Source organism: Hemibagrus wyckioides, linkage group LG18 (assembly GCF_019097595.1).
Source record: "Hemibagrus wyckioides isolate EC202008001 linkage group LG18, SWU_Hwy_1.0, whole genome shotgun sequence".
NCBI classification, from domain to species: Eukaryota; Metazoa; Chordata; class Actinopteri; order Siluriformes; family Bagridae; genus Hemibagrus; species Hemibagrus wyckioides.
In genome coordinates, this window is record NC_080727.1 from 9,776,854 (window position 1) to 9,801,845 (window position 24,992).

The window sequence follows — 24,992 nt, forward strand, 5'->3', positions numbered from 1 at the left end:
ATAGGGATGGATTAATGGTGTTTACTAACTACTATGAAATTACATACAATATCTTTTTCACAAACTTTATGGAAACAAGTATGCATACTGCTGAATACTGGAACCCTGGAGGGGCTGTGCAAAGATGTTTTTTTTGTACAAATGAGTGCAAGTGAATAAAAATGAAAAGTTTTTAAATTTAAGTTTATACTTATCCCTAATGAACAAGCTAGCGTCAACACTGGCAAGGAAAACTCCCTAAGATTATATGTTACCTGACCAGCTTCTTCAGATCTGAGCTGTGCATCTCTCAATCTACTTCAGGGCTTTGTCCTCATGGTTACTGCTCTGGCTAGTGCCCTCTTCAGCTAGTCACAGACCTTTGGTAGACAGACTCTTCTAGGTAGTCACATATTGTTAAATTTGCTAGTGCTCTGATTTTGCCTGAACTTTTCTACATACTAGTTCCTTTGCTCATAATATTAGTTTAGGTATGTTCTCAACACACAAACTCTTGAACAGGTATACATTTCTTCCAAGAACTGATGTAAAGCATCCTTTAGCATTAAAATTTCCTTTCACTGGAGCTAAGGGGATGAGCTTAAACATGTTTCCATATGGCAATGACCCTGTGCAAAAACGAGGTCCATGAAGACATAGTGTGCCAAGGCTGGAATGCAACAACTCAAGTGGTCTCCTCAGAGCCCTGACCTCAATCTTGCTTAAAGACCTTTGGGATGAATTAGAAGGCTAATTGTGCACTTCTAACGACATCAGTGCTTGACCTCACTAATAGTCTCGTGCCTGGATGGGCAATTTTCGCCAGGCGTGCTTCAAAATCCATTGGCACGTTTTCCCAGAAGAATGGAAGTTATTATAACAACAAGGAGGGGAGTTATTATGTATTATTATTATTATGATATATTAAGGCAGCATGGTGGCTTAGTGGTTAGCACTGTTGCCTCCCAGCAAGAAGGTCCTGGGTCCGTATCCCGGGTTCGAACAGGCAGGGGCCTTGCTGAGTGGAGTTTGCATGTTCTCCCCAAACCTGTGTGGGTTTACTCTGGGTACTCTGGTTTCCTCCTACAGTCCAAAAACATGTACATTAGGTTGATTGGTAATTCTAAAATGCCCATCGGAGTGAGTGTGTGTGGTTGTCTGTCTATATATATCTGTCTACCTGTCCAGGGTGTGCCCAATGTGTGCTGGGATAGGCTCCAGCAGATCCCTGTGACCCTAATTAGGAATAAAGTGGGTATAGAAAATGGATGGATGGATGTTATATTAATATTATGTTGTTATTATTATAACAACAGTGAGCCAAATGGGGTGTTAAAAAATACATATGAATATTGCGGTCAGGTGTCCACATACTTTTGTCTATAATGTGTTTTTTTTTTTAATCTCTAATTAGCATGGCTGAGGCAACAGTAGGAATGAAAATATACTCGTACTTTCTTTTTTCCTTACTAATTTTACATTCTGTGGGGTAAATGTAATTCTTTTTTTTCTAGAAGATTGTTTCTTGGCTCAGTGATTACTCTTCCTCTGAGAATCTGCACACTGGTTGTACATTTGTATTCTTGTGTTTTATTGCCTTTAGGTGTATCATAAAATGCCAACAAACTGCTCTGACTGCAAGCATGTTTGTGCCAGATTACTGTGGAATTCAGAACGCAGTCCAATCCTCAGTGCACCACACTTACACAAAGTTTGAACCAAGTACCTGTTTATGTCACTGACACTCACCAGACTCAAAGTGCCACATCTGCAGAACAACATGCTTAATTAAATTAGAAGTAATAGAGATAGTTATATGACATTCTGGACAGAAGTCCTTCAGTAGTTGTTCAAATAGAGTGTTGTGTAGGAGGCGAAACCAATCAGTGTCTCAAATGGCTGATAATGTAATAGCTGTTGTCAAAACATGACATTCATTCCATGGGGTTCTATAATTCAGAGACAGTAGATGAGCCCTTTCTCCTTAAGCTCCCTCACTTCATTGTTCCTTAGCAACAGCTTGCAAAGAAAATGGAAATGTCTTTAATTTTATGTCCATTGTTTTTTTTTAATGTCTTGCCAACTGAAATGTGAAATGCTTCATTTTCAAAGAAAACATTCTCTTGGCTTTCCTGACGTGCAGACGATTCCTGTGGGAAAGAAAAAGAAAAAACAACCCAGACAGTGAATAAGTGACAAGTAACAAAAATAATCATTTGATTATACAATCACAGAGCCTGTATTGGACACTGTAGTGGACATAATTACACAAGTGTGTAACTGTCAATTTATCACGAATGGATAGATACATACTCTTAGGCTAAACATAGACAAACAGTTCTTATGACAAGTGAACACTCCTCTAAAAGGCACACAATGCTGGATACACACATGCCTTCAACTACATTACTAACAGCTTTGTTGTTACCCCGGAGCTCAGTTGAACATTTCGGACCAAAGTTCGTTCATGCGTGTGAATTTGTTTGTGTCACCTTCCTGAATTACTGTTACATAATTACAGACCATGAGGTTCTGCATGGTCCCAGAATGTTTAGCTTTGCATACAATAGTTTGTTTGTTGTGGTACCTTCAGCCATTTTGAAATGCTCCTAAGGTGTAACCAGACTTATGGAGGTTTACAATTTTTCAGGCACTTACTCTAAATACAGCACCCTCCTGGTGGTCCAGCGGTCCCGGATTCTCATTGCTATGGCCCGGGTCTGATTCCCGGGCAGGGTTCTAACCCAGCCATTGGAGAATTAACTCTCAGTGCTGGTCCCAAGCCCCGGTTAAATGGGAGGGTTGTGTCAGGAAGGCGTCTGGTGTAAAACCTGTGCTAAATCGAAACATATGGTGATCAAATGATCCGCTGTGGCGACCCCGAACAGGGAGAATAACAACAGCAACTCTAAATAGAGCCGTAAATGCACTACAAATGAATTCTTCAATTATGACAATTGGCCAGTCAGAAGCTTCTAAAATCAATACATAAAGTTCTGAAATCTTCCAGACAGTTTAAAGAGACAAACAGTTTGGTGTATGGAAACTTTTGACACACTGGAATTAGGAATATAGCAAATAAAAAATGTTTTAAAATCATTTTTAAAAACAGATGTGAACAAATTAGATGCTTTAATGGACTTGCCTGAGATGTTGCGATAATGCTGTAGTCCTAACAATGTTTAATAAACTACAATTATTGACTATTTGATTTCATTCATTAGTTTCTAGTGAGAGATCCATTATAGTCAGATGTATCAGTATTTTATGCTGGACCTCTTCTTTTCAGTTCTGGTTATGAGCTGCTGTGCAAAAATTGTGGTTCTGCTGTTGTGGCTCATTTTACAGCTCTAGAGTAGATACCTCAACATGGCTGGTCCTAATCCAGTGCAGTGGTGTATATGTGCAAAGAAGCTAAAAGCATCTAAAAGATTGAAATTGATAAAAGGATATTTAAGGAGTAAATCATCATTATTATAACTCAGGTTGCTTGTAAGCAGATCCATTCATAACAAAATTAAGTAGTATCACTTCCTTTATCACCTACTTGAATCGCTTTTAATGGTTATATACAGAATTTAATAATAATAATAATTTTTTTTTTAATCCAGTCAGTTTTAGTCCCTTAGCTTACCCTATTCTTTCTTGTCTTCTTCCTGCTGATCTTGTGAAGCCTCATTCTGAACTCAGTACATGTCTCATCCTGACCTGAAGGACGCTTCTGTTGGCACACTGGGGAGTTCAGCTGCTGCCTGATAGAAAAACTGGCCAAGTGCTTCCTGTTTTGGGCTCCGGATAATGACTCTCTTATTGGCTGTGCCAATAACCACTCTGTTTTAGACCATCCCACCCCCCTATCCCCATACTTTGCGGTTTTCCATGTTCACACACACCTGATCTAACTAAACAGCTCATTAGCAAGTCTTTCTTGACTCAGTGTGATCAGTCTCACACTTTCACATACACAAATGTATGCATGCCAGCAGAGCTACTTATGATCTTCAGCTCCAAAAAATGCAAATACAATTCTGAACATAACAGTGCGTGTAAACGGATGTGTGTGTGTGTGTGCAGAAGATGCAAAACTATTCTCAGTGAGCTCGTAGGAGGCTGAAAGAGATGATTAATTGAAACTGGCAAGTGAGAGTGAAACGGCTACAGAGAGGCAGTGTGAAATGATCTGAGTACATTCTGCGTTCTGACAATCGCTAACATCTACTTATCATTATTTAGCATTTTTATATAAACAGCCAAGAGACAGGACATGAGCACAAGAGTAAAATAGTAAAATATTACACCAAAACACAAACACACAACTTCCATGACCTAATATTAATACAGGCAATTATTGCTGTGCAACACCTAAACTTAACTTTTATCCTTAATCTCAGTAACTAAAATAAAAAATCTGGCTCTATTAGTTTTGTTTTTTATTTGGTTACAACTGCAGTATTAGAAGACAAGGAAGAAGGTTTTCATTGTGCTAAACAGCTAAATGTCCCAATAAGGTAAAAACTGTCAAATATTCCTATGCCTGTGGAGACATTTGATCCTCATAAAAAAAAATAGACACATGCCCACACACACATCTTCAGTTATGTAGATATCATTTTACTGTTGTTACGTGTTAGGTCCAGTACAGTGTGTAAAGAAAATGTGCTGTATTCTATGCATTTTCCTTTACACAATGTGCCATAATACCTTAAACTACATGACATCTCTCTAGTTAGGTTTCCTTTCCAGCTAAAATCATAGCACTGATGTTAAATAAACATAAACAAACCTCGTCAAAGCTACAGGCTGACAGAAATTAGGAACAGTATTTTATTGGACAGTATTTAGTGAAAAATATATCTCATAAACTCCAATACCACCTCAAGTAGGAATAGGGAACATGTTTATATAATTTGTGTCATTCAGGGAGATTCAGTTGCACTCTGCAAATATATAAAATGCCAGATCTGACCTGAGACAGCATCCAGTATGACTGCCCACTCACTAACAGTAAAAAGGTTATAGAAAAATATATATGCTTCACAAGAATAATCACCTCATACAATCAACCAACAGAACAGCAAGCAGTCAGTTTTAAGGTTAAATTAAGTAAGGAATAAAACAAATAGGATGTGCTGTTACCGTAACAGATCCATGTATAAATAGCACATATCAAAGTGTTTTCATTCTTCTTATACCACAGCAGTTTATTTATTAAAGAACGGTTTGTTGCACTTCTTATCAATTTTAATGTCTGTGAAACATAATTTCGTACACTTATGTCACAGATATGCATGTTATAACAGCTAATAAACCTTTCTTCGCCATCTGGTGCTGTCTGCATGTGTGTGTGTGTGTGTGTGTCTTCTTCTATCTTTCGAAGTTAATAAGACAAAAGAAATGTATCTGAATTGAAGAATTTCATATCGCAGGAAAGTTACAGCTGTTTTTTGTTTGTTTTTCTGACACCAGAGACACTTCCAAAAATGCTTCCTAACAGAAAACTTAATTATTGCTTATTTATGTTGTTAATTAGCAATAGATTTCATTATTAGGCTCTATAATATTATTGTTAGTGTAGAAGCGATAATATATTAGACTGAGTGCATTAATAGAAATAATCTGTGATTATTATTATTTTTTTAGAGCTGTACTGTTATAGAACATTATTCAGTAGTACTGTGGTATAAAAGAAACTAACACCATAATAAACCAGTGAAAAATTAGAAAGTCAAATTTATATTCCTGATAACCGAGTAAGCGTACGAGATAACTAGACAAGAGATGCTTATGAAAACCTTTAGTTTAGGTTATTAAGTGTCTAAAGAGTCATAAGTTAGTGGCAATTTGCACTATAAACATCACCATATATTAAGCAAAATTTCTATGGACTGTAATCATTGATTTCATTGGATTTACATATACAAATTAAGTTATACAAAAAATCCATCACTCAGACATTAACGTTTTGTAATTTTATGAGATAAAATGAATGGATTGTTGAAATTGTATTGCTTGAAGATTGACACATAAGTCCAGTTACCTTAACTGATTGAAAGTTCAAAATACCCTGTATGGGTAAGGATGTGAAGGACATAGAGGGAGCTTCTGTAAAGAGATGCAAGAGAGATGGAGCAGGAGAAGGGGCATAAAAGAATTCGCAGGCTCTCTGTCTGTTTACTTGGATTATTCATTGTTCAAATGATATCAACTATATCCTCTTTTACTTACAATTAACAGACATTCAAAATGACCTAAATGATTGAAGATGAGGTGGACGATGAAAGAACAGAATTCTTGGAAAAATTTGGAAGGGTTGGAAAAAAAGTGGGTATCCAGGGAATAAGTCTCTTAGTCCCCTTTGTCTGATCCCAGTCCGTTCTCTTTCAGGCTGTTGTGATCATTGTTGTTGCAAAACTTGACAGGTGCGCTGGCAGTGCCTGCCAACCAATCCCAGTGTGTGAAGAAGGGAGCAAAATTGGTGCCAGGCTGCGTGTGATGCACATCGTGGCGTGGTGCACCACCCCACAGGCCAAATGGCACAAGCCGATGCATGGCCCAGGGGAAGTCATAGCCGCAGTGGTCCTCAGCCGAAACCCAGACGTTGAAGACCATAAATGCCCACGTAGTAAGACAATGGCAGTTCAGAAGTAATGGGTCCACAGTAGTCCACAGGCCCACGCTGATAAGCTCCCATGCTGACAGGTACTGTGTGACCAGGCTGAATGTCTGCCGGTACTGATGATGCACAGCATGAAAGGTGGCATATAGCCAAGCAATGCGGTGGTGCAGCAGATGCCAAACAAAGTACTGGAAATCAAAAAGCACTGTGCAGCCTGCAATACCAAGCAAAAAGGAAGTCAGCGAGGGCGCATGGTGTGGAAGTGGCACTGGTGGACGCCACAGCCATTGTGCCACGGCTGCCGGGAAGATGTAAAGCAGGTGGTTGTAGGTGGTGAGCGCTAGTGTGTTGCCCACGTTGGACCATGTGACTGTGCGTTCCGGGTGCAGCTGGTAGCGGCGAATACTTGGCCACGTTGGAGCCAGAAGGTCCAGAGTGGTGTAGAGAAGGACAAGGACCAGGTAGGTGGAGACAGAGAGAAGTACAGGGAAAAGTGGAGAGCGGAGAGTGCTGGCATGGCTCTGACGCAGGTAGTCCCAGAAAGGCTGGAGTAGAGCTTGTTCAGGAAGCGGCCATGTTGCGTTTGCGCCATCCCACGCACCCCAAAGAGACCTGCTGAGCCTCTCCACACTCATTCTGTGCTCTTCGAGAGAGATGGAGACAAACCCACAGCCTGGATTGTGTCCGTGCCAGCTCCAGTCAAGGTGATGCTGCTCTTTGCAGAAGATAGAAGGAAGTTAGAATCTCAGCTCAGGCTTTAAAGGTACTGACGGTTTATCGAATTTTGGAATGGCAGATAGTCTGCAGTCGGAGAAGCCAAATGAGACAAGACTGAAAAGCTCTGTGCAGCTAAGAACCACCTCCTACATCCGCACTCTCTCTCCCTCTCTCAATCTCACTCGCCCTCTAGATCTATCTCTCTGACTCTCTCCATCTCTCACTTTCACCGCTTTTCTTTCTCCTCAGTGTTTGAGAGAGAGAGAGAGAGAGAGAAAGAGAGAATGTGTAAAGGAATTTATCATTAGTGTGAGAATGATCCAGAATACTGATCTCTGACTCATTTCTTACATCAAGATATAAAAGATATGGATTTTTTGTAAGTCTGTGTGATAATTTCTATGCAGCAGAGAGAATTTACATGGTGTTGAATTTACTTGCCTATATCTACACTAGAATACAAGCCCCTAAAAGCTCAGCCATTGTAGATATACCCTGAACCAGGCACATGGCCTGACATTTAACATTGATTCTATTATATAAACAACACATCAAATGAAGACCGATTAACTTGTAGCTTTTACGTACTTATGCTTCATGAGCAAAATAACGCTTTCACAAATAAAACTCTAATGCATTACACAGAATATTTCCTAATGCATTACACAGGACACACGTTTTATTTATTTATTTATTTATTTATTTATTTATTTATTTATTTATTTATTTATACATGCATACATATAGAGTTATTCATTACAGTTTAAAAACTTTTATAAATTAAAGTTTGTAAACTCTCACTTAATGGAAATAACACATTATATAAGACCCTAGACATAAATATGCATAATTGTTAGGCTTTAGTAGACCATAGAGTGCAACTGTTTCTCTGTGTTTCTCTTTCACTGTTGCTCTTTCACACATGCAGATGTAATTAATCATATCTTGGCTGTCAGCTATCAGAGGCACTGCTGATGTATCACAGTATTTTTTCTACAGCAGGAAGCAACATTAACAGCATGGTATGTCTTTTTGGAGAAAGAGAAAAACAGAGGGGGGGTGGTCACAGCATAGCAATGCTGTTCTCTATGGATTTCTTTTGTTAATAAACTCGTCCTGCACACACACACAGTGCTGCTACATTGCTACGCATATTAATACACATATACACAATATACGCATATTAATATCCATATTATCAAAACCATTCAATCTTATTATGCAGAAAACAAAAGAGCCAGTGTTTGGTAATACTAGCGTCTCTGTGTCTGAGCCTCAGAATATGTGGTAAGCGGTTATAATAAGCGGTTTGGTGTTCCAGCACTCTCATTTATTTTATGCTGATAGATTACCTACTTACTCTCTGATCCCAAAATTTGCTCTTTTATACCACTGTAAAACATACCTAATTATCTGCTCTGTTTCTTGTTGCTTAATGTTATACAGATGCTTACTGCTATTTTCTCTTGCTTTCCAGGCCTGCCTGATTCATCCTGATGCTGTACATCTGGTTGGAGCCTACTACTGTACACACACTCACGAACAATTTCTGTGTGTGTTGCATTGAAACACTGATTGATCATATTCAATTAAATTCAATTGATATGTATAGCACTTTTAACAATAGACATTGTCTTAAAGCAGCTTTACAGAAGTATAGAAAGAGAAAAGAAAAGAAAAAAGTTTATTATAACTATTTTAGTTTATTATAACTATTTTATCCCTTTTTTATCCTTAATGAGCAAGCCTGAGGCGATGGTGACAAGGAAAAACTCCCTGAGATAATATGAGGAAGAAACCTTGAGAGGAACCAGGTTCAGAAGGGAACCCATCCTCATTTGGGTGACACTGAACAATAAATAATCTAAATGTAAATAATTTTCTACAACAGCAACCAAGGGCTCATGTAGAACTATTAGGTCAGTGTAGTTCATTATAGACACTAATTCCTTGTTGTCGCAATCTGACAGATGTAATGGCAGTTCTGTGATGGTGTGATAGTCTTCAAGTGGCTCTGTCCACAGCTGTCCCCTGGTGACAGGCTGTCCACACAGATCTATCCACAGCATCAGTGAGCACCACCAAGTGACAAGACTCCGACCAGGGGTAGAGTGTCTGGATGGATCAAACAAAGAAGAAGTGGTCACACTGGAAACCCAGAACACTGGGAGCTTGGGAGTGGGATGTATAGCTTGAGAAAGAAAGACAGAGAGAGAGAAAGATATTATGTACGCTTGTGATCATATGATGTTTAAAGACAATGTATATTATGTGTACAGTGCAGGCAGAAATTTCTTCAAGCATAACTAATGCTTTAACTTAATTTAAAACAGCAACTAGTAGTAGGTTGACCTGATGAAATTATCACCAGCATGGCTTGAGTCATAACATCAAGAACATCAAGCAATTCTGGTAGTCAAGAACAAGAACTGTCGCAGTAGGAGAATGTCAGAATCTGTCAATGGTATCACATTAGACAGCAAGAATACACTATAATATTTACATTTCACAGTGTTGTGGCAATAGTCAGTGCAGGATGCTTAGCATGGATAGAAAAAAACATTATTACAGAGACAGAGACTTGAGAAACTTGGGTACTTGCCATTATATGTGCCTTATAGAGCTGGGATGAGAATGTACAATTTACTGTAGAAGAAACATGATCTGTGGAAGGCTTACAGTCTTGTGTGCATCATGGAAGGCAATGAGTGGAAGATGGCCTGGAAAACAGCATTAGATGGCATTATGCAGCACTCTAGTCACATTAAGTGCATGTGGGCTACCTTCAGCAACAACAGAGTTTCAGTGTCTCAGTAATGACATGCTTATATTGACGATATTTGTGTCTCCTATGACAAAACCATGCGTACTCAGCAGATCCTGTCCTGGCCCAAACGTCCTGTCACCAGTACTGAAGCATCAGCCCTATGTAAAAGGGCAAATTAGAACTCCATGTATGAAAAATGGCCTTTCTAGGCTATATCATAGGACCAGAGGGAGTGCTTATGGATATGGACAACGTCTCAGTAGTAACTGGCCTCTAATCAACCTACATTAGGGGACTACAATGGCTAGGATTTACCAACTTCTACTGGCTTTTCATAAAGGCCTTCAGCAACATTCCAGCCCCTTTGACTGCCCTGTTAGACAAAAGAATCAAGAAGCTGCTTGGGGATATCTCAGCAGGCCTTTCAAGGAAAACAATTAAAGAAACTCATTAATACCAAACCCTTCCAAGCCTTTCATGGTAGAAGTTGACACCTTAGAGACCAGCATAGGTGCTGTCCTCTCCCAGCAGTAAGGAGAATAGCCCAAGCTCCACCCAGTGGCATTCTTCTCCAGGAAAATTACATTTAAAATTCTGTCTGTTTCCTGGCATGCCCTGGCAGCTTGGTGGACCTGAGATTTGAACTCAACCTTCCAATCAGTAGTCTAATGCCTTAACCACTAAGCTACCAACTCCCCTGTTAAGAGGAACTACAGTATCAGCAACCTGCAGTTCCTCAGAGTGATACTTGCCCTGAAGGGATTATGCCACTGGTTGGAAGGAGGTCCATTCATCCATTCAACATTGTCATGGACCACAAAGACCTGGCTTATATAATGTATGCCAAATTACTGCCATCACACATGCTGGGCTCTGTTTTTATCCAGATTTGACTTCACTCTCTCCTTACGGCCTTTCCTATCAGAAGAATGAATCCTACCTAAAAAAGCTTTGTTTGTACAATTATTTGGGAAATTGACAGGGAGATTGTGGGAGTTCAGGGAGTGAGAGTCCTTATTTGGTGCTCGGAAAAGTGGGGTGGTGTGTGAGAACTTAGGCAAGTTGAAAACAAGTAACGCATTTGTAGAGGACAAATTGCATTCAGGGGTAGACCTGCCAGCAGAGAGTTGCAGTAGTCCATTCTTGAAATGACAAGAGACTGAACAAGCACCTGAGCAGCCTTTGTGGATGAACATGTCAGAATCCTTTTGATGTTGTAGAGAAGAAACCGACACAATCATGTCACATTAGCAATATGCAAGGAAAAAGATTTTTAAAAAAAAAAAGTTTATTATCCATGGTTAGCCCAGGGTTGTGAGCAGTGGTCAGAGGGGAGATCATAGAGTTGTGCAGGGATAGCGCAAGATCCTAACCTGGGGATGAATCACCAGGGATGTCCAGCAGTTCAGTTTTGCTGGGATTGAGTTTCGTATTATGAGCCATCATCCATGATATGTCCACTAAATATGCTGAGATCTGAGTAGACGACGTGGTATCTGAGGAGAAGATAAGTTGTGTGTCATCAGCATAGCAGTGAGAAACCATGTGAGGTTACAACCTCACCAAGAGAGTGAGTATAGAGGGAGAAAAGGAGAGGACCATGTACTGAGCCTTGTAGGATACCAGTGGAGAGTATGAGTGGAGCAGATATCGATCCCCTCCATGTTACCTGATATGAGCAACCTTCCAGGTAGGAAGCAAACCATTCCCATGCTACTCCACGAATTCCAAGACTCCTGAGGGTGGATAAGAGACTCTGGGTGATTGACCGTGTCATATGCTGGCGAAAGGTCGAGGAAGATGAGGACAGATGACAGCTTGGCTGATCTAGCAGCATGTAGTTTCTCAGTGACAGTTAACGGGCAGTCTCTGTGGAATGTGCCTTTTTGAAGCCAGACTGGTTGGGATCCTGGAGGTTGTTCTGTAACAGACGTTGCAAAAATGTGAGAAGCTATAGATACCCAGATGCTACGGATCCATTAATGATTGCAGTGATAAAGGCCAGGAGGTCTTGCGAGATGGTCTGGAGTACAGTGGAAGGGGTTGGATCCAGTGGGCAGGTGGTAGGATTGCAAGACTGGATGACTTGTAGAATTGCTTCTGCTGCTACAGTTGAGAAATGTGACAATAAAATAGTAGGGGAGTCCTGGCTGTGTAATGCAGGCGTAGTCGGGGCAGAAGTGAACGTCTGGCTTCTCACATTCATTGTGAAGAATATGCTCTGTGTAGTTGTGTCAGGTGACATTAAGCATTGACTTGATTGCTAGATTACCTCTTTTGACCTAATACATGTTATTCAAATTTTTGCTCTAGTCTGTCCTTGTTTATGTTGTTTGCAAATAACAGCTTTACCTTTACCTGTTTCTTGAGTGCTTGTTTTTTGTTTTGGATTACATTTTTGTCCTATTTACTATGATTAATAAAAAACTGACTACCTGCTCAAGCTTCCTTGACAGTTTCATGACTAACCCAAATGCAACTAGCACAGAATTCTCCCATTTAACAGCACACAAGCAATGATGCAAAATGAGAAGGCCTGGTGAGCTGTCGGTGTTTATCCCAGTTTATCTCAGAGGTGTTTAGTGAGGTCGTGGTCAAGGCTCTGTGCAGGCCACTTGAGTTCACAAACAAACAATGACTGACAAAGACAGATACAAAAGGGCTGGTATATATAGGACAAAACTTTAGGGTAAATAGGGAATAGGTGACACAAAGAGGAACAATAGGAAGGACATGGCATAACATGTGGTGGTCTGGCAGCGAACTGTCCCAGTAGCTCCTGACAATAGAGACATTTTAAACATATTTTGTGTGTTCCCAACTTGTGGCAACAGAGAAGGCCCACATAGGGGTGTAATAGACAGGTGTCCACATACATTTGGCTATAAATTGTATCACATAAAAGACCAGAGACAAAAAAAAGTATGCTTGTCAGGGATTACCTTAAAAGAGTGTGACACTCGTAGTCTCCAAAAAACCCAATATTTTTACAATATATTTTAGCCAGTAACTGACTGGTGAGTTATATAGATTTTCAAAATTAGATGTTGTTAGTATTGTTGTTTATTGCTGTGTATTGCTGTTTACTGCTCTTTATAGTTCATTTTGTTACTTAATATACGTCTAATAAATAAATTCAATGGAAATGAACAGACACAATATCTTTTGTCTTTGTAATTAAAAATATGAGCAAAAACATACATGTTAATTTGAATAATAATAATAATAATAATAATAATAATAATAATAATAATAATAATAATAATAATAAAACTGTTGTGTTGCTGCTTTCTGGTTGTCCTACACTTTTGTGAGTAACTAGTGGCTTTTCTATTACCTTCCTTATCATTAGAGAGTGCAATGTGTATGGTACACCTGTTTAACTAATTGTACTAACAGGGATGAAATATTGTAGCTTACATACAACGATCAGGCATAACATTATGAGCACTGACAGGTGAAGTGAGTAACACTGGTTATCTCCTCATCATGGCACCTGTTAGTGGGTGGGATACAAAGGGCTGGTTATTCTCTTTTTGGTGACTGAACTTCTATCCAGATAGGATTAGATTGGATAATTTTCTTGCAAGTGCAATTCTGTGGTTTTATTCCTTTGTGGAATGCTGCTCATTATGGTTTGTTATAGTATAATTAGAGCTGAAGGTAGCATATGTAAATCTGAACTTTATATTTGCATTTGACACAATATCCTGATTGTATTTTTCTATAAATAAATTCATGATCCAACAATGAGGTCATATTGTCATGTGTGGCACAGAACTCTAGCTGGTGGAAATTCATGTCACGTGATCATTTGTAGTCGTATGCAAGAGTTTTATCATGGAGGGAGTATGGCAATCACCCTGAGAAACTAACCCAGACCAGAATCAGACAATGCTCCTGGGAAAATATTTCATCATCCTAACAAACAACATTTTCAGGCTCACGAGGTGAAAGGAGAGAGAGAGAGAGAGATACACCGGAAACACACCTGAGCCCTATCTTCCCTATCAATTTGTCCTCCAGGCATACTGAGTTTATTTAAGTAGTAATAATTGAGATAGTAATAAGGACTACACTACTATGATCATCGAAGCAAATCTGCATTATCTTTTGTTATCTTATTTGTTATTTTCCTCTCTGATATCTTTCAACAAAACAGTTTAATGATAAGTTTATTGCCACTTTTACCTACAGTGACAGGCTAACATCTGTATGATAACTTTGTTTATATATTCAAGAAACTGGTAAGAAAACTGCCCTTACATCCTTGTCTAATCACATCACAATCACATTGTGACTAGCACCTCTAGATGTTTTAGGTTTTAGTGTAATGTGTTTAATGTGTGGGAACACACCTTCTATGAAACACTAGCCTATAACACATGCTAATAAGGATGCTCACTACAGTATGGGAAAACAATAGGCCACAACTCCCACAACTCATCTAGAACTGTTTAATATTTTGGTGCATTTAAGTCATTTAAATTAAATTATTAGATAGAAAAGGGATAGGTGTACCCCTGTTTGAGAGGTTAATCTTGCCCAATTCCCACCCACCAATCAGCTCACATATTTGTTTCTCCCCAGCATGTACTTCCTCTGAGACACGTAAAGCCAATCAAATGCATGCTCATACTGCATCACAGGGAGGCATAACACACTCAGAGGAAAGCACTGAGTGTACGAGCACACTCTTACATATATGAGATCACAGATACCTGAGATTTGCTTGTGTTAACGTAGGTAAATTTGCTGTCTTGGTCTCCTGGCCACAGATGGCTGTCATCAGGGTCTCTAGACAATAGGGTGCATTTCTATTGTGCCACCTGAAAGACCTGTCAGTTTCTTTAAAGTATAATAAAAATTTCCACCTACACCATTATGAATGATGATATGGCTATTAAGATATGGCTATTTATACAAGCTTTTTAAATGAAAAATTTTATTGTATGTAATCAGTAAGTCAATATAATAACCTTATTCATCAGTCCTAAATCTCTGAGCATGGATAGAATGATTACCAAGATTAGGCTAATTTGCATGGCATTGATTAGGCCTGGCTATAATAGTAGTAGTAACTAATATAGTAGTTATCAGATTTATTTTTTAATTTTTAATTTTTTTTAACTATAAAAAGCAAATCTAACCACATATAGACGAACAACCACACACACTCACACCTATGGGCAAGTTAGAATTACCAATCAACCTAATGTACATGTTTTTGGACTGTGGGAGGAAACCAGAGTACCTGGAGTAAACCCACACAGGCACAGAGAGAACATACAAACTTCACACAGAAAGATCCCTGCCTTTTCAAACCTGGGGTTTGAAGCCAGGACCTTCTTGCTGTGAGGCAACAGTGCTAACCACTAAGCCACCATGCTCCCCCCAACTTGTGGAACAAAATCCACGTTTATTAATATGATACAATTCTCTTTTTTGGCTGTTATTGTTAGTTGTTTGCTTTTGTAGCCAGATCTAAACATGGTCTTTCTTAGCTCCAATAGTGTAGTTATAATATATGGAGCTGCCAGTCCTTATAGCCCATGCAGACCAACACGGGTGTATGTGTACAGGGCAGCATACTGTATATCTACTGGTACAGATGACAGACCACAAGTGAGCTTTAATAAATAACATCATTAAAGAGACCTCTATAGACCTTTTTAACTTTAAGCTTTAACTATAAAGATCTGCGAAATACACAACTCCATGCAACATTCAGAACAGCTACAGCTACTGTTTTGGAAGACAATGTTTTAGATTGTATGCTTTGATTGTAAAAAGAAAAAGAAAAAAAAGAGTTAACTATACAAATTTGCCTAATCATGCCATTACCACTAGTACTCCAATAGCAATCCTGAGGATGTTATGTAAACAGTAGAAAGAGAAGCCTGAGAAGAAAGAGAAGGAGAAAGAGGAAGAAAACCCCAAATTTTCTCTACACTTGAATTGAATTTCCAATTTCTAAAAAGAGCAATAACACACTTGTAAATATGAAGAATACTGGTACAGTGAAAAAATGTTAATTTTCTACGGCAACTAAACAATACAGGAACATTTAAACTTAAAACTTTAACTGTACAAAAAAACGTCATAAAAGACAGGATTCCCGATACAATGTAGACAAACATTGTTCCGTCTTGAATTATGCTAACTGTGCATTCACTGCTAATCAGACTTCCATAGTAAGACTATACACTGGCCAGGCATAATGACCACCTGCCTAATATTGTATTGGTCCCCCTTTTGCTGCCAAAACAGCTAAAGGTGGACCAAAGGGGGGGACAGGAAAATTTGAGCAACAGTAGCTTGTCTTGTTAGATCGGAACACACAGGCCAGCCTTTCCCCACATGCATCAATGAGCCTTGGCCGCCCATGACCCTGTTGCCGGTTCACCACTGGTCCTTCCTTGGATCACTTTTGATAGATACTGACCACTGCAGACCGGGAACACCACAAGAGCTTCAGTTTTGGAGATGCTCTGATCCAGTGGTCTAGCCATCACAATTTGGCCCTTGTCAAACTCACTCAAATCATTACGCTTGCCCATTTATCCTGCTTCTAACACATCAACTTTGAGGACAAAATGTTCACTTGCTGCCTAATATATCCCACCCACTAACAGGTGCCATGATGAGGAGATAATCAGTCTTATTCACTTCACCTCTCAGTGCTCATAATGTTATGGCTGATTACCTTATTTTCACTCATGTTCTTTGGCTTACATGCTTTATCAATAACTGTTTAATGTTCTTTTAAAAATTCTGTTTAACTAATTTATGTTTTACATAATTTGTTCTATATTTAAGAAAAAAGAGAACTTGAATTTCATTGAGAACTTGAGAAAAAACAAAATTGTATAAGCTGGACTTTTTCTGTTTGTAAAAAGTTATAATCTGTAATCAATTAGCTATGAAGTGTATAGGAAACACATATTAAGCTAAAGTGTTACATTTCATTATAAAATCTCTAACTGTATGTGTCATAAAGTCTTAGTGAAACAATGTTTTGAGAAAACAAGGTCCCAAGAGACCTAAGCTGGAGACTTGTTTATCCGGTAACAGTTATATTTAGAGAGGCACAAGATGTGCTATATAATGGGTGTGTGTTAGCAAAGGGGGGGTTGGGATGTTCTGAGGTGTAGCAGGTGTGTATAAGTACACCTTAGTCTCTAAGGTGTGAGCTCCAGAGTGTACACTGCTGGTGTACTGTTACGTGTTCAGGAGAGTTTCCATTTTAGTGCTACAGTATATTCAATAATAATATTAAATTCAATAATACTATTATTACACTTGAGAATTAAATTAATTAATTAAGTCAATTATTGATATGACTTCATTATGCATTTTGTCAGTTTATGTTCAGTTGGTGAAAACAGCAGTGATACACGGCCATGTATTAAACCTCAGCACAGAGATGGGGTCAAATTTGCGTCTTAATACGAAATCAATGATGTTTTTAGATAGATCTCATCCTTGTCTAGCAAGCCTTGTGACGACGATGTCATAAGCAAAACAGTCCTACAGAGAGTAGCAGATGTTACATGACATCATTGGCTAGGTGTGTTTCCTTGGACACAACTATGTAAAATTATTAATGCAGTAATTGTCTCATAATCATCTTTCATAATCTTATTTTGCACTAAAGTTAAACGAACATTTTAGTGCTATGCATACAGTGTAAAATACACTATCAAAACATTTTAGCTGTATATGAAATCCCAATATATTTAGAGCTATTTATTTATCACATATTGTTGTCTAGCTTTTTTCCTACAATAGAATGAAATTCTATCACTTGTGCTTTGTGTTTCTTGATGTTGTCCTTGTCTTATATTTTGAATTAGAATGTGAAATGATATTTGTGACAAATATACAGAACATAGAGGAAATCAATATTTTCACTGTACAATAATTTCCTATCTAATTCACTAGATCATCCAATATGATATATAGAAAGTTAATAAATAGCATTAAGTTAATAAAAAGCTAATAAAGTTCATCCAGTATTGTTATGAATTGTGTGCAATGAGTTTATGAGCTTTTTCAATTGCAAACTATCTTATATATTCCGGACCCGCCTGATCCATCCAGACACTCCATCCCTGGTTGCTCACTGATGCTATGGATGGATCTGTGTGGACAGCCTATGACCAGGGGACAGCTGTGGACAGAGCCACTGGAAGACAATCACACCATCACAGATCTGCCGTTACATCTGTCAGCTTGATGACAAGAAATTAGTGTCTATAATGACCTCAGAAACTACACTGACCTAATAGTTCCTCATGAGCTCTTGGTTGCTGTTGTAGAAAGGGCATTATCAACAGTTACATTATTTATTGTCCAATGTCACCGAAATGAGGATGAGGTTCCCTTCTGAGCCTGGTTCCTCTCAAGGTTTCTTCCTCATATCATCTCAAGGAGTTTTTCCTTGCCACCGCCTTCTCGGGCTTGCCCATTACGGATAAAACAGGAATAAAATAGCAACTTTAAGTTAAACTTTACATATTTTTTTTTTCCTTCTCTGCTTTGAGACAATGGCCATTGTTAAAAGTTCTATACGAATAAATTAAATTGATTTGAAAAATAAATAAATAAATAATAAAAATAAAATATAAATATACATTTTTAATAATAAATAAAATTGACAAAAATTTTATACTAAAAACTCAGTCAGCCAATTTGATAACAATCTAGAAATCAATATATCCGGATAGAGTGATTCAAATATTTTACTGAAATCCAGCAGACCTTACTAATTTCCTTTCTTCTTTCTTCAAACTCATGGTGAGTATTCACTTTATGGTGAATCCGTGTATGTGAGGCCAGATCATCTGAACCATTGTGTTTCCACTTCCTATATTTGCTAATGGAAACAAGAAAATACAACCCCTTTGTCTTGATTCCCCATGTCAAGATCATGTGTGTATGTTTTATCTGGTATCTTGTGATTTTAATATAACCTTGTCTGTGGAAGGTTTGGACTTTTTCAGTTTTTCTGCTGAATTCTCTGACTACTAAAACATCGACTTGCACCTTGCGTATCATTCCTGTTTATTACAGTCTACATTCAGTGGATATGTGGTACAGTGATACAGTGTATGCCAAGGTTAATAATGCCTCTCTCGCAGTGTGGGCAGGTGTGTAACAGGCATCAGAAAAAATCATGGAATCATCATGGGACTGCAGCTCAACCGTCACGTCACCACAACAACGGAGGAGGGCCTCAGTCGAAAGGACATTCATAAACAACTTCTTTCAAAACCCTCATGCATTATTCACCTTGAACATCCACAACTCTCGCACACTCTAAAAGAGAACGGACCATCAGTCCCAGAATTCACCTATTGGCCTTACTCAGGTAAGCTCTCTTGCTCCCAAACATAGACAGATCTAGCATTAAACAGTATGTTAGGTTAAATGTCTTTAATTTTTAACATCTTTTTTTTTTTTTAACATTTAATCAGTCTGTTTAATAAATTATTTTAATTATTTCTGCCATGTATAGTTAATCATATGCAATTCATATGATAATGGTGTGTATTTCCGGAGAGTAATGTTTACACTGTAGCTTTTAATTACTGCCACATTTTCTAGACTAGGAGTAGAGTTGTTTTAATGTGCATGGTTGATTTCATGACTTTTGGTTTTGTGTAGGGAAAAAGGTTGTCACACTAAACAGTACTGAAATGAGTATATTTAAATACCAGTGACAGTTTCCTTTCCATCACTTTCATTATTTTATCTTTGGCAATATCTATAGAGTCAAGCTCAGGTCTGGGATAAATGTGTGTAACCTGAAAAAAAGCTTGATTTTAATATCAATGACATCAATAGTTATAACAAATTCATTAGTATAAGCAATAAAAAACAAGTTAACAATTGCAAATAGAGGAACCTCATACAAATTATTGCTAACTCTAAAGCATTATTATTTAATTGAATGACTAAGCAATGGCCTTAGAACCTGAAGTCTTGGTCAGGAGATCCACACAACCAGTATTTTCAAGTTTATCCATCAACACTAAACCACGGGAGACATGATTTTATTAATTGTAGCATTGAGATTTTGACAATAAATAAAGCTTTAAGAGTAACTACACCCTTTCGGTGCCAAATTGCAAGTGTGTGCGCGGAGGCGGGGCCTAGTGTGTGACAATGGTAATGAAGCGGGTGAGAGGGAGGGATTGTCCACGTAAGCAATCACATGAATAAAGCGTTATGTTAATAATGAACATTAGAGCCACAGAGCAGTATCACAACAATCAGAATCAATTCAATTCATTTGTATAGCGCTTTTAACAATGGACAATGTCTCAAATCAACTTTACAGAAACATAGAAACATAGAATAACAATTATAAAGTTTAAAATTAAGTTAATATTTATCCCTAACATTTATCCCTAATGAGCAAGCATGAGGCAATGGTGGCAAGGAAAATCTCCCTGAGATGATATGAGGAAAAAACCTCCTTGAGAATTAGACTAATGCAGTGATAATGAGCTGGATCTGCAGAGTATAGCTCAGAACCTTACCAATATAAGCCTCTGGCTGAGGGAGCAGATATAGCTCCTGAAGATTCTGCATCTGCTGCTGAACATGTAGACAGTTATATGGAGATTGATCAGAGGGTCATGTTCACACTGTAAGGCATTTTTACCTTAAAAATGTGAGTCAACTCAACTTGTTAGCAAAGATAAGCTTTGTTTGAACTCACAAGTAATAAAGACTGAGATGGATTACATTAAGTTTGAGTTGAATTTGAGTTCAAAATCCAAAAATTGTCATCACAATTGGAGTTAAAGAGAACAAATAAGTTCACATAACAATAGGGGATGCCATGTTTTACAGTACAGTGAATGGTACAAACCATATGTTGTGCTAATCTTAAATGATTGTATAGTAATAAAACAATTAGCTACATTTGAAGTCTATTTCCAATATGTATAGTTATAGCATTATTACATTAACCTGTAGACTATCAAAATAAAGTTTTCAGAAAGCTCTTAACATTATATCAGCAATAATTTACTGCATTTTATGGTTTTGTGGTGTAATTACTCTTTAAACAGCTGTGTGCAGATGATGTTACTGCGGATACTGATGACAAGCAACTTACAAATATGTGTCAGTTGCATAAATTCTGTGTCATTTAAGGGTTTAAACATATTTCCAGGCTTTAATACATGTATTACTACATACAATTATTCAAGTACTTGAATATATTAAACGTATTACCTGAATTTTGGGTCACTAGAGGCTATTTGTACACACCTAGGGCTGTGCTCAAATCAGTGTTGTACTATTGTTTTATGAGATATATTTCATTGGGGTTTTTTTCATGTATATTTACCTTTGTTGTGTGTAGTGTACTCTGTGCAGTCATCATGCCAAGCCAGCTGGAGGGAGCAATGGACGCTCTGATCCGTGTCTTTTACAACTACTCCGGTAACGATGGAGACAAATACAAACTGAATAAAGGCGAGCTGAAGGAGCTTCTGAACAGTGAGCTCACCGAATTCCTTACAGTAAGGACACACACACACACACACACGCACACAGACACATTCTCTGGACACAGAAAAGAGACAAAAAGAGAATGAGAGAGACAGCCATATAGTACAGGCGGATAAACAAACAAAGAATTAACAGAAACAACAAATAGTTTGTTAAGCAATGAGTCATTTTTTGCTTCTTTATCTATGTATTTGTTTGCTTGTTGCTTAGTAGCAAAAATCAGAATCAGCATAACCTGAACCTGAATTTTTAATGCTTGGAAAGAAACATATACATGTGCTCTTGAAAATATTAGGTTAAAAATTCAGGTAATAAAAATTACCTTCAACAAAAAATCAAGTTAAGAAAATTGATATAGCTGTCCAAGACACTACCAGGTTACCATTGAACGCAATCCTGGCCAATCACAACACATCTCTGAGCTAATGGAGCGAGGTTTGCTTTATTATTCATATTTTATAGCGAAGCATGGAGCTATCATGGAAGAGCAAGCCAACAGAATTTTCAGTGTAACATGTTTAACTAGCTATAATAATGAAATATGCAGCTGCTTTGTTTCTAGCGCACGTGTTTTTCATCAAAGAATCCCAGTGTCGTTATATTTTATTATAAGGCACCATGAAGTGCCTCAATATAGATCACATGTTACATGTCCCACTAGGGACAGCAGATACTCTGGACCAATGATATACTGTATTAAAAGAGGCTTATCACTGTTTTCTTTATGCTGCTTTGAGACTCCCTGATCACTCCATGAGCCACTTTATTTCCACCTACAAGAAAGGAAATCTCACTCTATGGAGATCTTGCAACTGGCAAGGATTACTGATGATTAAAGATTAAAGATGGCTTACTGATGGCAATGGTAGATACACTGGATATGTCAGAACTACTACTGCCATAGGTAATCCTAGCATCAGAAATAGGTAATCAGCTTGCAGTAGCATACCAAACACTACAGACAGAGATTTATTCTAATTTCATCAAGCTTACTAGAGGTGACTGGCCCCAGCATTTCATCTAGGAGCTCCCTATATAACAGAGGCTTTTTTTGTTCAGAAGATGTTTTGGGACACCTCTCCAAATCATTGAATTCAGGTGTGAATTCACAAAGTTGGGAGCATGAAATTGTCCAAAATGTCTTGGTATACTGAAGCATTAAGAGTTCCTTTCACTGGAACTAAGGGGCCAAGCCCAAACCCCTGAAAAACAACACCTGAATTCAATGATTTGGAGGGGTGTCCCAAAACTTTTGGCAATATAGCTTATCTTCTGAACAAAAAAAAGCCTCTGTTATATAGGGAGCTCCTTGTCATGCAGGGTTGAAAGAAAGCTTGGCAAGTGGGTCCAGAGAAAAACCATATCATGCAAGAAGTATTTTATTTAGATGCGGACTATGAACTATTATTTATAGTATTGATCATAGTTTTATTTACAGGGCAATTAAAAAGTTCTTGCCTTGATCTTTTGTGTATTTTGTCACACTAAACTGTTTCAGATTGTAAAATAAAACAAATTGAAAAATAATATTTCATTTATTGAAAGAAATAGGATATGTAACATTTATATCAGCCATGGGAGAAAAATGACCCCTAAAATGAATAACTGGTTGTGGCAAAAACTGAAATGGAAAGCTTCCAATAACTAGACATCAGACATTCACAGACTTTCACAGTGGAAAGAGATTTAACCACTTTTCATTGCAGAATTGATGCAATTCAGCAACACTGGAATGCTTTCAAGCATCAGCTGATGTTTAAGATCATCTCAATATATATATATATATATATATAAATCAAGTCACGACTTTGACTAAGCCAATCCAAAACCTTAGATTTGTTTCTTTTGAGCCATACAGAGGTGGACACAGGGCCAGTTGGTGTACATTTCCTTATTCTATAAAGGAAGTAACCGTTTATCAACTGTATTTTTTATGTCTTTGTCTGAAATTTAGTTCAAGGGTCTGAAGCTAGTAAGTGTGACATATCTGCAAAAAAAAAAAACTCCCCAGAAACCAGGAAGTCTCAAATACTTTTCAAGGCACTGGAGTAGTTTTAATGTTTTAATGTTTTAGTTCCTTACTTTCAAATGTCAATTTTCCTATAGACCTCTATTTGTATCTGTATTCATTTGGCATCTGTTGACAGTATATTAATTATTGTTTTCTTTCTCTCTCTCTCTCTCTCTCTCTCTCTCTCTCTCTCTCTCTCTTTCTCTCTCATAGTCACAGAAGGACCCTATGCTAGTGGAGAAGATTATGAATGATCTTGACTCCAATAAAGACAATGAAGTCGATTTTAATGAATTTGTGGTACTGGTGGCGGCATTGACTGTTGCCTGCAACGACTTCTTCCAGGAAGTGCAGAAAATGAAATGAGAGATGAGAGTGCAGAACATCACACTATGTTAAAATAGACATGGTATAATAATGTGTTACAATCTGCTCTGTTAGCCTGTGATTATAAATGTGCATAACTATAGTGTAAGTCATGGTGTGAATGGCTGTGTGTGTTGTTTATGTGTGTATCTGAATCAGAAAACTTTCCCCTTAACTAATAATCTCTGGTAATAATTGTAGTTGTTCTTTTTGGGCTCCTTCTTGTTTGGGGATTGGATTGTTCTTGTTATTGGATTGAAAATGAAACAGATTTGATTACTTTGGCTCAAAATTTAAATTAGCAAGTTACTGATTCTTCATTTAATAAAATTCTTGCCTTTACCACACTGGCCAAATCAGAGGAGCCCTGTTGTTTGTCATAGATTTCATTTAGCAGTAAATAAGTTAAAAATAATTGCTGTTAATAAGTGTCATCAAAATAGTCTGCAATAAATTTAATAAAACCTGTTTGTGCTGAGCAGTTTTGAGTTTTGTTTGGTCTGTGTTGTAGTAGATAACATTAATATTATACACAGAGTTCAAGAATAACATAAGAATTGTTTTATTTAATTTAAAATTAATATACACTTTTAAATACTTGGTAAATGCTGACATGATTTATTGAATTATTAATATTATAAGTAGCCTTACTAAAGAGCTGAGGCTCTGAGCTGAGAAAAAAAAATTCAAAGCTACTTAATCTATTTAAGACTTTAATTTATTTAATTCTTTGTTTGTTTAAACATTTAAACTGTTGTTAACATCTATAATAATGACCCAGAGCCTTAACCACTTGAGCCACCACTGCTATTAAAGCTGGGATGATGTTACTATCCAATGTCTAACAGAATAACCTAGCATAACCTTTACAGAGAGAGAGAGAGAGAGAGAGAGAGAGAGAGAGATTTAGTTTTTATAATGTGATATCATTATTCACTTATGGAATACTGATAGAATTTACACCAATCAGGCATAACATTATGATCACCTGCCTAATATTGTTTCAG

At 37.6% G+C, this 24,992-nt stretch overlaps 2 protein-coding genes across 4 annotated transcripts; one reads left to right on the top strand and one right to left on the bottom strand.

The window, feature by feature from the left end:
- Positions 1 to 708: 708 nt before the first annotated feature.
- On the bottom strand, positions 709 to 7,446 carry ch25hl2 (cholesterol 25-hydroxylase like 2). Of its 3 annotated transcripts, none has more exons than XR_009207199.1 (3): positions 3,614 to 4,304; positions 2,638 to 2,810; positions 709 to 2,129 (listed from the first exon to the last, which is right to left on the bottom strand). XR_009207199.1 is itself a non-coding variant. In XM_058414975.1 (2 exons), the coding sequence occupies exon 1, from the start codon at positions 7,228 to 7,230 to the stop codon at positions 6,325 to 6,327; it is 906 nt and encodes a 301-aa protein (XP_058270958.1). In that variant the 5' UTR covers positions 7,231 to 7,446; the 3' UTR covers positions 721 to 2,129; positions 6,017 to 6,324. The 3 variants fall into 3 exon arrangements, 1 of the variants encoding a protein (XP_058270958.1); XR_009207198.1 differs by having other exon boundaries at positions 2,638 to 2,815; XM_058414975.1 differs by lacking the exons at positions 2,638 to 2,810; positions 3,614 to 4,304 and adding an exon at positions 6,017 to 7,446 and having other exon boundaries at positions 721 to 2,129.
- Positions 7,447 to 19,321: 11,875 nt separating this feature from the next.
- Positions 19,322 to 24,459, top strand: s100z (S100 calcium binding protein Z). Its single transcript, XM_058415875.1, has 3 exons — positions 19,322 to 19,452; positions 21,460 to 21,619; positions 23,833 to 24,459. Exons 2-3 carry the CDS (start codon positions 21,479 to 21,481, stop codon positions 23,983 to 23,985), a joined length of 294 nt encoding a protein of 97 aa, XP_058271858.1. The 5' UTR covers positions 19,322 to 19,452; positions 21,460 to 21,478; the 3' UTR covers positions 23,986 to 24,459.
- Positions 24,460 to 24,992: the final 533 nt, after the last annotated feature.

Bases quoted from the DNA above. Each gene is read 5' to 3' on its own strand.
- ch25hl2 (XM_058414975.1), bottom strand. From the start codon at position 7,230: ATGAGTGTGGAGAGGCTCAGCAGGTCTCTTTGGGGTGCGTGGGATGGC.
- s100z (XM_058415875.1), top strand. From the start codon at position 21,479: ATGCCAAGCCAGCTGGAGGGAGCAATGGACGCTCTGATCCGTGTCTTT. The intron at 21,620-23,832 runs GTAAGGACACAC...TCTCTCTCATAG, and splicing joins AGCTCACCGAATTCCTTACA to TCACAGAAGGACCCTATGCT.